At 44.1% G+C, this 15832-nt stretch overlaps 1 protein-coding gene across 20 annotated transcripts in view; it reads right to left on the minus strand.

Moving 5' to 3' along the window:
* NRXN3 (neurexin 3) overlaps window positions 1-15832 on the minus strand; it is a 1032385-nt gene that overhangs the window by 929047 nt on the left and 87506 nt on the right. For 16 of the 20 annotated variants that reach the window (XR_012650705.1, XM_075030060.1, XM_075030059.1 and 13 more), the window contains one exon: window positions 8094-8123. The exons of the other annotated variants lie outside the window; for them this stretch is intronic. Coding sequence is in view for 15 of the 16 variants with exons in the window: in XM_075030060.1 (XP_074886161.1) it covers window positions 8094-8123 (30 nt within the window). In the remaining variant the exon portion in view is untranslated. The remainder of the gene's footprint in view (window positions 1-8093; window positions 8124-15832) is intronic. 20 annotated transcript variants of the gene reach the window in all.

Genomic DNA, 15832 nt, shown 5'->3' on the forward strand with positions numbered 1-15832 from the left:
CCCCCAGACGCAGTAGATGGGCCGATCTCATTTCTGATCCTCTTGAAGGGACTTCTGATTCATGTGTGCAAAAAGTGAGTAACGGATATTCTAACCAGGATTAGAGGGGCCCTGCCTCCAGCCAGGTGGAGGAGAAGGACAACCGAGTCTACTGGACAGTGTGGATTCGATGGCCTGGCACATCAGATCCACAAGAATATAAAGCTCTAATAAACACTGGTGCACAATGTACCCTAATGCCATCAAGTTATAAAGGGGCAGAACCCATCTGTATCTCTGGTGTGACAGGAGGATCCCAAGAGCTAACCGTATTGGAAGCTAAAATGAGTCTAACCGGGAATGAGTGGCATAAACACCCCATTGCAACTAGCCCAGAGGCCCCGTGCATCCTTAGTATAGATTATCTCAGGAGGCGGTATTTCAAGGACCCAAAAGGGTACCGTTGGGCCTTTGGTATAGCTGCATTGGAGACAAAAGAGACTGAGCAGCTGTCTACCCTACCTGGTCTCTCCCAAGACCCTTCGGTTGTGGGGTTGCTGAAGGTTGAAGAACAACAGGTGCCACTTGCCACCACGACGGTGCACCGGCGGCAGTATCGCACCAACCGAGACTCCCTGATCCCCATCCATAAGCTGATTGGCCAACTGGAGAGCCAAGGAGTGATCAGCAAGACCCGCTCACCCTTTAATAGTCCCATATGGCCCGTGAGGAAATCTAATGGGGAATGGCGACTAACAGTAGATTATCGTGGGCTGAATGAAGTCACGCCACCGCTGAGCGCTGCTGTGCCAGATATGTTAGAGCTTCAATATGAACTAGAATCAAAGGCAGCTAAGTGGTATGCCACAATTGACATTGCTAATGCATTCTTCTCCATTCCTTTGGCAGCGGAGTGCAAGCCACAGTTTGCTTTCACTTGGAGGGGCGTCCAGTACACCTGAAATCAACTGCCCCAGGAGTGGAAACACAGCCCCACTATTTGCCATGGACTGATCCAGACTGCACTAGAAAAAAGTGAAGCTCCAGAACACCTACAATATATTGATGACATCATTGTATAGGACAACACAACAAAAGAAGTTTTTGAGAAAAGGAAGAAAATAATCCAAATCCTTTTGAAAGCTGGTTTTGCCATAAAAGAAAGTAAGGTCAAGGGACCTGCACAGGAGATCCAGTTCTTAAGAGTAAAATAGCAAAATGGGCGTCGTCAGATCCCTGCGGACGTGATCAACAAGATAACAGCTATGTCCTCACCGACCAATAAAAAGAAAACACAGGCTTTCTTAGGTGTTGTGGGTTTTTGGAGAATGCATATTCCAAATTACAGTCAAATTATAAGTCCTCTCTACCGAGTTACCCGGAAGAAGAATGATTTTAAATGGGGGCCTGAGCAACAACAAGCTTTTGAGCAAATTAAACAGGAAATTGTTCATGCAGTAGCTCTTAGGCCAGTCTGGACAGGACAAGATGTTAAAAATGTGCTCTACACTGCAGCTGGGGAGAATAGCCCTACCTGGAGCCTTTGGCAGAAAACACCTGGAGAGACCCGAGGCCGACCCCTGGGGTTTTGGAGTTGGGGATATCAAGGATCCGAAGCTCGCTACACTCCAACTAAAAAAGAGATATTGGCAGCATATGAAGGAGTTCGAGCCGCTTCAGAAGTGGTTGGTACTGAAACACAGCTCTTCTTCACACCCCGACTGCCAGTGCTGGGCTGGATGTTCAAAGGGAGAGTTTCCTCTACGCATCACACGACTGATGCCACGTGGAGTAAGTGGATTGCACTGATCACACAACAGGCTCGCATAGGAAACTCCAGTCGCCCAGGAATTTTAGAAGTGATCACAAACTGACCAGAAGACAAAGATTTTAGAATGTCACCAGAGGAGGAGGTGACACGGGCTAAAGAGGCCCCGCTGTATAATAAACTGCCAGAAAATGAGAGGCAATACGCCCTGTTCACTGATGGGTCCTGTCGCATCGTGGGAAAACATCGGAAGTGGAAGGCTGCTGTATAGAGTCCTACACGACTAGTCACAGAAACTGCTGAAGGAGAAGGTGAATCGAGTCAGTTTGCAGAGGTGAAAGCCATCCAGCTAGCTTTAGACATTGCTGAAAGAGAAAAGTGGCCAGTGCTCTATCTCTATACTGACTCATAGATGGTGGCAAATGCCTTATGGGGGTGGCTACAGCAATGGAAGAAGGGCAACTGACAACGCAGAGGTAAACCCATTTGGGCTACCGCACTGTGACAAGATATCGCTGTTCGGATAGAGAAGCTAGTGGTAAAAGTACATCACGTAGATGCTCATATACCCAAGAGTCGCGCCACTGAAGAACATCAAAACAATCAGCAGGCAAATCAGGCCGCCAAGATTGCAGTGTCTCAGGTGGACCTGGACTGACAACATAAGGGTGAACTATTTATGGCTCAGTGGGCCCATGATACCTCAGGCCATCAGGGGAGAGATGCAACATATAGATGGGCTCGAGATCGAGGGATGGACTTGACCATGGACACTATTGCACAGGTCATCCACGAATGTGAAACATGTGCTACAATTAAGCAAGCCAAGCGACAAAAACCCCTGTCGCATGGGGGGCGATGGCTGAAATATAAACAGTGAGAGGCCTGACAGATTGACTATATCACACTCCCATGAACACACCAAGGCAAGTGCCATGTGCTTACAATAGTGGAAACAACCACTGGATGGCTGGAAACATACCCTGTCTCCCATGCCACTGCCCAGAACACTATCCTGGGCCTTGAAGAGAAAATGTTATGGCAACACGGCACCCCAGAAAGAATCGAGTCGGACAATGGAACTCATTTCCGAAACAACCTTGTAGACAACTGGGCCAAAGAACATGGCATTGAGTGAGTATATCACATCCCTTATCACGCACCGGCCTCCGAAAAAATTGAACGATACAATGGACTGCTGAAAACTACATTGAAAGCGATGGGGGGTAGAACTTTCAAACATTGGGATACACATTTAACAAAAGCCACCTGGTTAGTTAATACTAAAGGATCCGCCAATCGGGCTGGCCTCGCCCAACCAAGACTTCCACATACTATAGAAGGGGATAAAGTCCCTGTAGTGCGCATGAGGAATATGTTAGGAAAGACAGTCTGAGTTAGTCCTCCCTCAAGCAGAGGCAAACCCATTCAAGGAGTTGTTTTTGCTCAGGGACCTGGGTACACCTAGTGGGTGATGCAGAAAGATAGAGAAGTTCGATGTGTACCTCAGGGAGATTTGATTTTGGGAGAGAATAGCCAGTAAATTGGGCTGTATAATATTTAACTGCTAAATAACCTGCCACTACATGTCATTGTAACTATAATGTCTATATGCCATATCAAGGGTATTACTGTAAGAATTACCCAAATGACTACAGCATGGACTTTGAAACTGAGCCAAGTACAACAACAATAGAACTTAAACTGGCACCCAGCAATTTCCTCAAGATCAACATCTTCGACCTGCAGACCAAGGGCGTGAGTTGCACCAAATGTACTAGCCACAAGTTCCAAAGACAACATGCAACAACCCAACATCTCACACCATCTGTCTTATCCTGAAAAACTGTTACAACAGATAGAGTCCCAAAGTCATGGACTAAATAAATCGATGGACACATTAGAGGAATAGCCCATAGGCTAAAGGAATACCATTTGTGTGTGTGTGTGTGTGCAGGAGGAAGAAGAACAAGTTCATATACTTATATATATATATAAGACAAAGAAAGTGGTAGTGGTTGATTGGAAAATGTAAGATCTGGGCATGATGTAGATGGTATAGAATAAGGGGTGGATAATGTCCTGGGTTCAGCTGGGATAGAGTTAATTTTTACAGGAACCTGGGAGGTGGGGGGCATAGCCGGGGCAGCTGACCTGAACTAGCCAAGAAGCTATTCCATACCATGTGCCATCATGCTCAGTATATGTATAGGGAGCGGGCCGGGGGGGTGGATCCTTCTTTCGGTGGGGGAAGTGGCGGAGCGTCGGGTCCCGGGTGGTGAGCAGTTGCACTGTGCATCACTCTTTTTGTATACTCGTTCATTAGTACCGTTGTTGTTGTTGTAATTCCTTTGTGTTGTCCCAGTAAACTGCCTTTATCTCAACCCTCGAGGTTCCAGGGTTTTTTTTCTTTTCTCTCCTCCGTCTTCCCCCCATCCCACCGGAGGGGGGCGGGAGGAGTGAGCGAGCGGCCACGTGGTTCTTTGTTACCGGCTGGGCTGAAACCACGACAATCCCCAAATGTCTTATTGGCACAGACACACCCAACATCCTCCAGTGTGTTCAAACCATGCTGATCAATAGATCAGATTCTTCAGCAGTGTATTTGTTGAAAAGGAGTAAGCCTCAGCATAATAAAACCTTTTGATCTCTCTCTCTCATTGGAAAAATAGGACAAAGAAATAGATTTTCCTCGAGCAGTGCTTATTATTTATCAATTAATCTTCACCCTTCCCTCCATTCCAACTGGAGACCCACAGCAGGTTTGCAGCATTTTGCCTTTTTGACAGTTTTGATTAGGGATGGATGACTGCCTTCTGCATGCTAAAGATAGGTGTGAACTGTGCTGTACTGAGCTGCAAAGGAAATGGACCTCGCTGTTTAGCAGTGCTGATCACTTCTGTTTCCTCTGCAGTTTTTTGCAACTCAATTTCTCTTTGAAAAATACCTTTTCACTAACAGAGAGGATGGGAAGCAGAGCTGGGGGGAGAAATGACCGCTCAAAAGACCTCCATCATTGAAGGGTCCTGCTTCCACCAACACCAGTGCCAAAATCCCCAGGACTGGCATCATTCCGGTGCAAGAGAGTCAGCAGCACCAGCTCACTGGCATCTGGCTCTATCTTTGACTGAACTGATGGTTCCCAGCATCACCAGCTATGGACAGCCTGACACTGTGCAGCTGGTACTTAGTGTGAACAGGGAAAAAAATAACATCTGTTAAGAAGGCCTCAAAGCATTCATCTTTATCAACATTTCTTCCATAATTCAATATAAAACAAAAAAATTGTTAAGAGACTTTTAAAAGTAAAGGCATTAAGTTCCAATATGAACCACACTCATAAAAACACAATTTGTCCATTGACAAACAAACATTTTACAAGCAACGAAGTCTTAGAAAGAATGCAATCTCTACCTTTACTTCTACCTACAGACAGGAAGGTGTGCGTCCAGTTAAGAGGAGGAACAAGAGGGATGTCCGTCATGGAGGAGGCAAAAGAGAAGAGAGAAGGAGGAAGCATAAAAACCAGAAAATTATGTCACTGGCCATACTTAGAAAAACAAGAAAATGAGTGTGTTTATGTCGCAGCCAAACCCAACAAAACACAACGTCAAGGGAAAAACAAAAGACACACCACAACTAAAGCACAACGCAAGGCTTAAACAACTGACAGCACAACCAGCAACTGCCTGGTTAAGCCCTTTGGCTTTAATTTGATTTTCTACTGAGAAATGCAAACCCCTCATGCAATAGCATGCCATTGATATGCCTCATTCCACGTCAAATTCAAAACAGCAAGGGAAACAACAGAGTAGGACAGAAAAAAAATAAATCCCATGGTAATATATTTGCTAAACACATTTCACCTACCAGAGCTAATGTATTTGTATATAATGTTGACATTGCATATTTACTCACACATATACATTTACATATTTATATCCATAATATTTTTATAGAGAATAAATATTTATCAGAAGGGAATATCTGCGAGTTGCTTGGCAAGAAAAGAGAAGCCACTGTTCCCTGATGCATCATGGATAAATAAGGGTGGCTAAAGTTGCCAGAAGCCAATAGTTTTCACATTTTTTTGCCAGGCAAGGGACTATAGAAAGGACTGATGACAATCATACAGGCCTGAATAGGTCATGCAAGTCTTCATGAGCCAGCTGGGTTGCAACTTGTAATTTAAATGGCCAAGTGCATCTGTTTATATAATCCAGTCCTAAATCACAGACTGCTACAAAGATATGTTCAGTGTCACTGAGATTGAAAGTGGCCATGAAAGTTCACTGTCCTGATCACTCCCAACATGCCATCATCCTTCCTTTGCCAACAGCTTGCCATGCTCAGCTGCATCCTGAGCAACTAGGACATACTGAAGGGAGCTGTCTGCTGGATGCTCCTTCAACAAGTATGACCTCTGAGCCACGAGCCCAGCTGAACAGTAAGTGAGGATAGAGAAGGAGCTCAATGCTTCCCAGAGCTTAGCCAGGTGCTCCACATGCCAAATACCATGGTCTTGACATGCCCTCATAAAAAGGCCTGTCTTCCTACTTTTCCCACCACATAGGGATGCTAAGCAGTACAGAAACTGAAGAGTGAACCCCAACTTTACTTCTGATTGTTTCCTAAGATCTCATGACCTCAGAGCAGACATCTGCCTTGAACTACAGAATAAAAACTGATTATGTCCTAAGCCTCTCTACATTTCACTGAGATACATAGAGAATATGCCTCTTTTATTCAAGTACCTAATTACTCTTGAGCCTTCACAGGCACTACATTCCATCTTACTAACTCTTTGGACTGTCTAACCTCAGATACATGTTCACTTAATGGCAAAAACACTATTGTGTATGTCTAGTCTAGGAAAGCCTCATCAGCCTTTAGAGTCAGAACTCACATTTTCTCCCTGTCCTGGTTTTAGCTGGGATAGAGTTAATTTTCTTTCTAGTAGCTGGTATAGTGCTATGTTTTTGATTTAGCATGAGAATAATGTTGATAACACACTGATATTTTCAGTTGTTGCTAAGTAGTGTAAACACTAAGTCAAGGATTTTTCAGCTTCTCATGCCCAGTCAGCAAGAAGGCTGGAAGGGCACAAGAAGTTGGGAGGGGACACAGCCAGGGCAGCTGACCCAAACTGGCCAAAGGGGTATGGGACGTCATGCCTAGTATATAAACTGGGGGGAGTTGGCCTGTGGGGGGGAGCACTGCTCAGGAACTAACTGAGCATAGGTCGGCAAGTGGTCAGCAATTGCACTGTGCATCACTTGTTTTGTATATTCCAATCCTTTTATTATTGTCATTTTATTATTATTATTTTCTTCCTTTCTGTCCTGTTAAACTGTATTTATCTCAACCCACGAGTTTTACTTTATCTTTCCTGATTCTCTCCCCCATCCCACTGGGTGGGGGGAAGGGAGCTAGCAGCTGCGTGGTGCTTAGCTGCTGGCTGGGGTTAAACGATGACACTCCCCGTAGACAAAGAGTTGGTGTGGTCTTCCTAGTGCACACACCTTGCATTAAGTCTCCAACATTTTCACTCCTGCATTCACAAGACTAGAATGCATCACCAGTGCTGCTAAGTCCTCCCTGTGCACCCTTGTCAGCAAGACACTAACACTGTCAGAGGAAAACAGAATCACCCCTCTCCTCGCCTCGCCTCACCTCACCAGCTTCTTGCTCCACACCCCCATAGTGCAAAATGGGACTAATGATCCCATCGTGTCACAGCCAATAGATCTGTAACACAATCCAGGCTGAGATATTAAAATGTAACTCTGATACAGGCCTAGATCCCATTTGTAGCCCAGCCTGGGGTTAGCCCTGTTCTTTTTCTAAACCATTTTGCTCTGTGCATATTTGAATATTTTAAATTGCAGACACAGGACTTACAGGCCATTGTATGCAATTTTCCTCAGGATTCATAATGAGTTAGGATCATGCCATGAGGGCTATTAACGTATTTTTTGTAATAATTGCACTCTTAAAAATAAAGACCAACATTGAGGTCTACATTTACCGGGCAGAAGTGGGAGTCATTACAGCTGGCACAACAAGAAAGAAATAGCAAGATAAAATAGTTGATGGGCTGCATGGAAGGGGGAAGCATACCTCATTACTGTCCATGGAATCATTTCATGCTCCCTCCTGGGCACCTGAGTCCCAGGCTGACAAGTAGCCATGGCTCATGGGACACGGATACAAAAATGCAAATGGCTTGACTGGCACCCAGTAGGCTTAGTTGCTTTTGTCATGCAAAGCTCAGCTCAGAAAAGCAGCAGGGACAAAGCTCTTTCATGATCAGTGACTGAAACAAAGAGAAAGTTGAAGGACTTACCTTGTTCACCCATCATCAGGTGTGAGAGGCCTTTGAAAGAGAGAGAGAGAGAGAGGGAGTAAGAAAAAAAGAACAAAACAGAAAAAGAAGCAGCAATATCCATGCACACTGGTCCAATACCTCTCAGGATTGGAGATCACATACTTGAACTAGACCAAGTATGGGTGTAGCAGACAGGGCACACACATATGCAGGCGCTGCTTTCCACACTGAGCAGGAAAGCATCTGTCACAGGTACAAAAAACCTGCTGGTAGTTGCAGAACTGTGTTTGAGGTTCATCATACCTCTTGGGGAGCGAGTCCGGAGGCACTGCACACCAGTATGGCTAAATGGGGCTAGGGAAGCCAAGGTCTGCAGTGGCGCTCTGCAGGGAGCATTCGCTCCTCTGGTGAGCTATAGAAATAACTTCTCCTCAGCTAAAGCTTGAAATTCAAGGCTGCAGTGGTCAGTGAAAGGGAGGCCATGATCCCACCACATCTGCTTCAGACAAAATATACGGGCTAAATGCACGTGCACACACACACAAAGCTATCCTCATTCCTGAACATGGTGGCTTCAACATGTATTTTTAGGAGTCAATCAACACCGCTCACACTTACTAATTATACACCAGTACACCAGACCTGGCAAGGACTAAAAAATTTACCTGTAACCTATTTTTAATCCTACTCCATTTCCAGTTCTGGGAAAAACTGGAGATTAAAACTTCTAAGGGTAGTGTGTTACTTTATGGCTCTATAGCTAAAGCTACTCTTTGGTTTCATAATTCAAGGTAAAGCCAGAAAGCAGCACAGCTCCCCTCAGCAGTGACAGTCACTGTCAGCTCTATAGACAGGGCTGTGGTGGTCACCTGGGCTGCTCCAGTCTCTGTCCAATAACTCTTTCGGGCATAAACCTTGTTTGTTTCAATTAAAATCCATTTCTAGCCCAAATTTTCAACTACGTTTACTGTATAACTGTATTCATACAAATATTGTTTAAATACTATTGTATATATATATTCATGCCCAATCCATTAAGCATCAATTGACCCATTTGTTAATTTTGTGACACATGATATCACAGAACTAACATAACAAAAACCAAGTCCTACCCACTCAAGCCATGCGTGACCCCTTTTGTACTTGGTTCCCTGATCTTCTTCCCTTAGCTTGATTCCTCCTCCACATCTCCCACCTCTCACAGCACTTAGTATGGCAGGGATTTTGATCCATGCATACACACCCCACTCACACACCCTATCTTAAGTGAGTTTATTAATCAAACAGGGCTGTGACTTTTTTAATTTCACGGAGACTGAGAGGTCAAATGAATTTATTGGAATAAGAATTTTCAAAAAGCAGCATGCTGAGTTTGAATTTGTTCATTTCTCTCACTTTTATATTTTTCCTCTGCGTCTGCTGGAGAAATCTAAAATCCAGATCATCCCAAGAATATGTTCACCCACAGAGAACTCCAAGCCAGATAAGGGGATTAATAATTGTACAGTCTAAGGAATGCAAATATCTTAATGTTCTTGAAGATTATTGTGGATTTAGAAAAATGATCAGAAACACAACATAGGTTTAGATTTTTTTAGGTTTTTTAGCTATAAATAAACATAGCAGATTTGAGACTGTAGGACATATTTCTGGTCTAAATTACAAGATATAATTTCACTGAATTGTTTTGCTCTGCTAGTAGAGTGGGTTGAATTTGTGTCTCTATTTATGGCCACTGACCCCATCATTCTTGATAGGCAAATCTTAGGTCTGTCCAAATGGGCAGCTGGAAGTCACTGTAAAAGGCACTGTAAAAGTCAAGAAGACAAAAGTATAATTGTTAGGACCTAAAAAGCACAGAGACCCTGTAGCAATGGTGAAAAAGGAGAAAGGGCAAGAAGGTGGCAGTGTGACATGCAGCTGAAGCTGGCGGAACAGGGAGGGGACATCAGACCCAGAGCAGAGATAGAGAGGTCCCAAGCCCTCAGGCCTTGTACACCGCGGGGAAGGAAAGCCATGGCTAAGAGGCCCAGCACCAACAGGCGCAGCTGCTGGGGACGGCAGGGACCTTGTCCACTTGGGGAGGTGGGACACTGACAAAGAGAAACCTCCAGAGAGGTTTCAAAGCAAGAGCCTGCATTAAACACTCTGAATCACACCGTAAGACGACCCCTTCTCTCTCCACCAGCCACAAAGGAACCACAAAAATCTCAAAATGTCAGGAATCTCAACACCTCTTTTGTCCGTATTCCAGGAAGGCCAATGCTGTGTGCCCTATCTGTCAGGCGCATCAGCCAGGTGCAGCCCAGAGGCCTTTGCCTGCAGTCCAGGAGTGAGAACACCCCCCAATGTACCCACCGTTCTGGCCCCCGGGTTGGCCCTGGTTCAAATGCCTGCGAAGGAGAGTCTCCCTAAGAAATGTTCTGACTCTTTCTGCTTCTTGACAAATTTGAAATACAACAGCAGCTGTGGTATTGTATGTACCTCTTGGAAGTAGGGAGATTAGTGAAAAATAATGTCCCTCCCTCACCCGACTACTTTTTCCTTTTTAAAACAGGAAGAAAAAGGGGGGTGGACTTGGAGATATAGCAAAAACCCAATATTATCTCTTAAGTTGTCCATCAATACAGATCCTTATTTTAACAAAGAGAACACCAACAGAATTCCAGATTCATTATTAGATAGAATAATATAAATAATGAAATAACATATCAGCTTTTCTCATCTGAAAATTTTCCTCCCTTGCAATTTAAAGTAGGAGTGAAAATTAGTGTATTTATCTCCAACAAAATTTCATTAACAACCAAAACCTTCAACCATTGAGATCCAAAATCTGTGACATTTGCAGCATGTGTAACAAAGGCCCCAAATTAGTCACAGTAAAATCAACATGGAAAACGTGAACTGACATCATTGTCTCACCTTTACATCAGTTTCAAGACATGACAAGACACTAAAACAATTCTCAAATGATAAAAGTCAAAGTCATCTCATGGTGGCATGGGGCAGCACTTGCTATTGGACAACAACAAACTAATAGGGCATCCAACAAACCAATGGAAGAGGTGTGGGAATTATTCAGACCTGCAAACTAGACCAGGTTTTGTCAGAACAGGGGGGACACCTATCACCATGCTATTTGGGCATCAACCATAATGGCCAGCAAAGCTTTCAGCAGGATGCTAAATGAAATCATCAGGCCCCAAAGCACGTTATCCACATACACAACCATTGTTTGTGCCAACAGCCATCCTGTTCCAGGGGAATCCTGTAGGAAAATCTGAGTTTCCACCTAAATCCAGGTGAAACATGCTTTCCTTTTAATCTTAGATTTGTTCAACAAGAAACGCAGCTTAAAGCCTCAGGGCTCCAAACCCAGTCAGTGTAGAACTGGGAAAAGGTTGACACAAACCTGCATGAGCCACAAGGGTCAAGGGGTTGTGTGCTTTTTCTAAACCAGTCTAGTCATTCTTATAATAACCTACTGGCTGGGCACAACCGCAGCCGAACAAAAATGGTGGATAGCAAGTACTCCAGGAAAGGTTTAGGAAAACCTCTTATCTGCCTGCCAAGAAATTTTATGTCAAAGTCAGGAATCTGGTGACTTGCTATTCCTGAACTTTAAACATGAGTGACAGTAAGGACAAGCACGTGGCTTTGGAAGAAGACTCTCAACAGGTTTCTTAGATAATTATAAGCATCTGCTTGTGCTCAGCCTTTGGACCCCCAGCTTCTTCAGAGTTTCATCAGTAATGTGAAGAGAAAGTGGCCTGCTGCTTCAGACCATTGGTTTGTTATTAAAATAATATGTCCATTGCTGAGGGCAGACAGACTTATAAACTCTGCTCTCTGGCCATGATTTATGCCTGCCACAACTGACTCTTCCTATTTAGGTCTGGAAGGTTTTTTGGTATTTCTTTAACCTACTGCCAAATCAGTATTATTTTCTTAAAGGTTAATATTAATCTTCCTTGATCTCAAAGTAACATTTCAAAGAACTACTTTTTTTTTTTTTTAAATTGTGAACCATCTGCTTTCTATATCAAAATAGTAGAATTAAGTGACTCTAATTGTACAAAGTATCAAGGGCCAACACTGGATTCTTATGAAGCCAGAAGGACATCTTTAAAAGTAGCTTCAGAGTACAATGATATGAAAGAGCAATGTAGTTAAACAGCAGTCCTCATCTTTAAGGATTTACTAGGGGCAATTTTCAGGGTGGAGGAGAAAATGAAGGAAACCTTGGAAGCAGTTTGAACCTCGCCCCCACTGTCCCCACCCCCAGCACCACATTTGGGTACTTAGCACTTAAAATGGAAAAATAAAGCCACAAAAACTAAGAAGGCGGGGAGAGCACAAAACATAGCTCAGAGTGACAACTGATTGCAGCAACAAAGGAAGATGGACTCCTTCATCTAGTTAATTACAGCTTGTCCCATGTTACTGGGCCCATGCTCGGGGGGTGTGCACGTGTGTGGGGGTGTGCGTGCGCTGCTGAATTGCTCTGTTAAGGCGGGCAGCCTCAGTATTTCCCTTTTAATGATGCCGCCAGATGATTAGCCCAAAAGCTCTTAATGAATAGGAAGAGAGACTGCCAGGCTGCAGCAGCAGCCCAACTCTCCCCAGGGGCAGGCTTGCCCACAGAGGATCCTTCCCTGGGTATCAGACTCCATGACCCTTTCAAACAATAACAGGGCCAGCTGCAGTGTATGTCTGAGGCAGGGCATCGTGCCCTCTGGTCCAGGATATACATGCAAATCCTTTACGGCAGAGCTGAAGAAAGAAATCATGAAAACCAGGGATTCTTCCAAAAATAAAACGACATCTACTATAGAGAAGAGGACTCTGATGAGTGATGGAGTCTGTTGTTTACACCTCCTTTCCTAATTTCCTAAAACCAGTCATTCCTTAAAAAATAGGCTGTTTTTCTCCTCTGAGCCTCCTACCCCAGCTCCATCAGCAGTTCTCTTTTCTAGTCAGGCAGGAGAGCTGACAAGTCCCTTGCCTCCCATGTGGTCCCTCTTAAAATAGGCATCTTGAGGTTTTCTAAAACCCAAAGACCAAGGAAGACTCCCCAAGAGTCCCCATGTACCAAAAAGAGGGCATTCCAGCAGGGCCAAAGGATGGAACTCAGAGGAAGAAGCAAAACCCTTGTCTTGAGAGATGTGAAGAATGGAGCAATGAAGAGGAAAAATCATTCTGAGGCCTAGTTCAGACCTTTTAGTTGCTAGACAGGTCAGCTTTGCCAAGACAATGACCTGATTCCTTGGCTGCTGCCATACATGGTGCCTGTTTTTTCTAACTGGGCAAAGCAGTAGCACAGGCCGGGGAGCAGTCATTTTTGTTTGATTCAACCATGATGCACAACAGCCAAGGGGCTCCTCGCAGGCCCCAGCAGTGAGGCCAGCCGGGAGTGCAGTTCTGTTATTGTAGCCGGAGGCCCACTTCCAATCCAATTACACACAACAGCTGTGCTACCTCCTCTTTTCCATCCCCTTTGCTTCCTCTGCTATGTAATTCCAGGATAGGTTTTGTCATTATCGGGAGCAGTGAGTCAGGGAGAGTGGCACCTACTCTGAGTGATCAAAGGAATAAGAGCATGAGGTAGAAGCCAAAGAGAAAGTCATTTACCCCAATATCTATGGGCAGAAATAGTGACCAAAGCATACCATCTCCTTTCTCCCATGGCAGAAACAGTATTCTGACATTGCATGTGGCTTATTCCTAGAAGTATTCACAAAGGAAGGGCTACAAACATGGTGGCATTTGAAAGCATGAAAATAAACATGCAAGTGTTCACAAAGATGGCCACACACACAAGAGAACATGTACAGGTAGCAAGACTTGAGGGTGAATGCACTTTATGGCTGACCCATAAGAAGATGTGTATCACTACAAATCAGAGCACCTGATCAAGTAGGTGCACAGTTGGGAAAAGAACTGTTAGGCACAGAATAGAATTCTTCAGCTTGAAAAAGACACCTCTGACAATATATATGAAAGAGGTAAAATCCCAAATAACACAGAGCAGGTGAACAGGGAATTTTTTTTTTTCCCTATTTGTCGGAACACAAGTAGGAGTCACTGAATGAAATTCTCAAGGAACAGGTGTAAAAACAAGTGAAAGAAAGTACTTTCCACATTTGAATGATTAAACAATGGGACTTACTATCACAGGATACTGTGAAGCTAAAAAATATAAGTGGATTAAGAAAACAAAAACTGGACACATCCAGAGAAAATATGTCCATCAATGACTGTACAACATCACGATCTGGATGCAATATCAGGTCAGAAAGTCCTTAAAAACAGTGACTACCAGAAACCACAAAGGTATATCAGGACAAGACCAATGCTAATGTAGTTTCTTAAACTTCTTCCAAAGCATCTGCTTTCGTAAAGAGACGCTTCTGGGCTAGATGAAGTCTTGCTCTGACCACAGTGATCACTACTGCCACGTTGTTGCAAATGGGTGTGCATGGAGCTGAAAAACATTCACATTTCAGATCAGATTTGGGGGGCAGTGCCTTTGCAAAGGGTAGTCAAGAATGAAAACAACAGTGGCACCTATGAAGAAGAACATAAGCCTGTACAAACTGGTTTCAAACACCTGTGAGAGTGGCACTGAAGATACGGCATGGGTGGATTCTTACTCTGACCTAGAAACTTCTGCAAATAGGAAACTTCAAATGGGCTGAAACACAATTCATACATTGTCATGCCCAAAAAGCAGAGTTCAGCTTCAAGGAAGCAGAAGCCAGCATACAGGTACTGCTTAAATGACCCTATGACATGGAGTTAGGGAGACAGACTAAAACAGCAGCGCTGAGATGAAGAAGGCAAAGAAGCATTAAAAGATGGAATTTGAAAGATTAAAGACCGATCAAAAAAGAGCTAGTATGCTTGTGCCTTCCAGGATCTCTGGATCCTTATGAAGGAGTTGTTCAGGCAAACAAGGACTAATTTTTCCTCAGGGCCCCAACTAACTAGGTCATTTCTACTGGGTTGTGTCCATTCAGTTACGTGCAAACTCTAGTCAGCAGTAAAATCATAACAGCAAAATGCCTAGAACTTCATCTCTTAGCCTCCTCCCCATGAACATCTGAAGATCTCTCCCACAAAGGGGATAAGCGTGGCATGAATAGGAAAAGCACTATTTAAACTTCAACACACCCCAGGTATCACTACCAGTCACCATAATATCAAGGACCCATACTTAGTTCTTTCTCTTGCATATATTCTTCCACTAAAAAAAAACTAAGTGAGACAGAAGAATATCACTTGCTCCTTGATCTACTGGTCTTTTCCCAACAATTTGTCTTTCAGAACCTAGACCACTGGCAAATAGAAGGTGCAAAGGAAGGGGCAGATATTGTGCAGAGGTGGCGGAGGCATCCATTCTGGTCTGTGCTGCACACCACTCCCCAGCCAAGGCACTTAACCTCTGTAATAAGGCTCTTAATCTCCATAACGTTCAGCCCAAGATCTCTAAGCACATTGTGAAGGTGAGGTGAGTACTGAAGTACTGAAAGGTAAGTTATTTCTCCTCTACATGACACATCGAGTCAGTGACCCAGCTGAGTACAGATAGCAACAGTCCCAGCTCCAGGGTCCTGCTCTAAATGCTTGACTTTGCTGCTTACCATGTGGTGGTGGTTTTTTGTAACCGGGGTCATAACATTTGCAGGGCAGCCGGGCTAACATCTGACAAACTCCTTTCATTTGTGCAATAAGCCAGACAGGATCTTCAGTTGGTT

The sequence above is a fragment of the Buteo buteo genome, chromosome 6, assembly GCF_964188355.1.
Source record: "Buteo buteo chromosome 6, bButBut1.hap1.1, whole genome shotgun sequence".
Classification (NCBI taxonomy): Eukaryota; Metazoa; Chordata; class Aves; order Accipitriformes; family Accipitridae; genus Buteo; species Buteo buteo.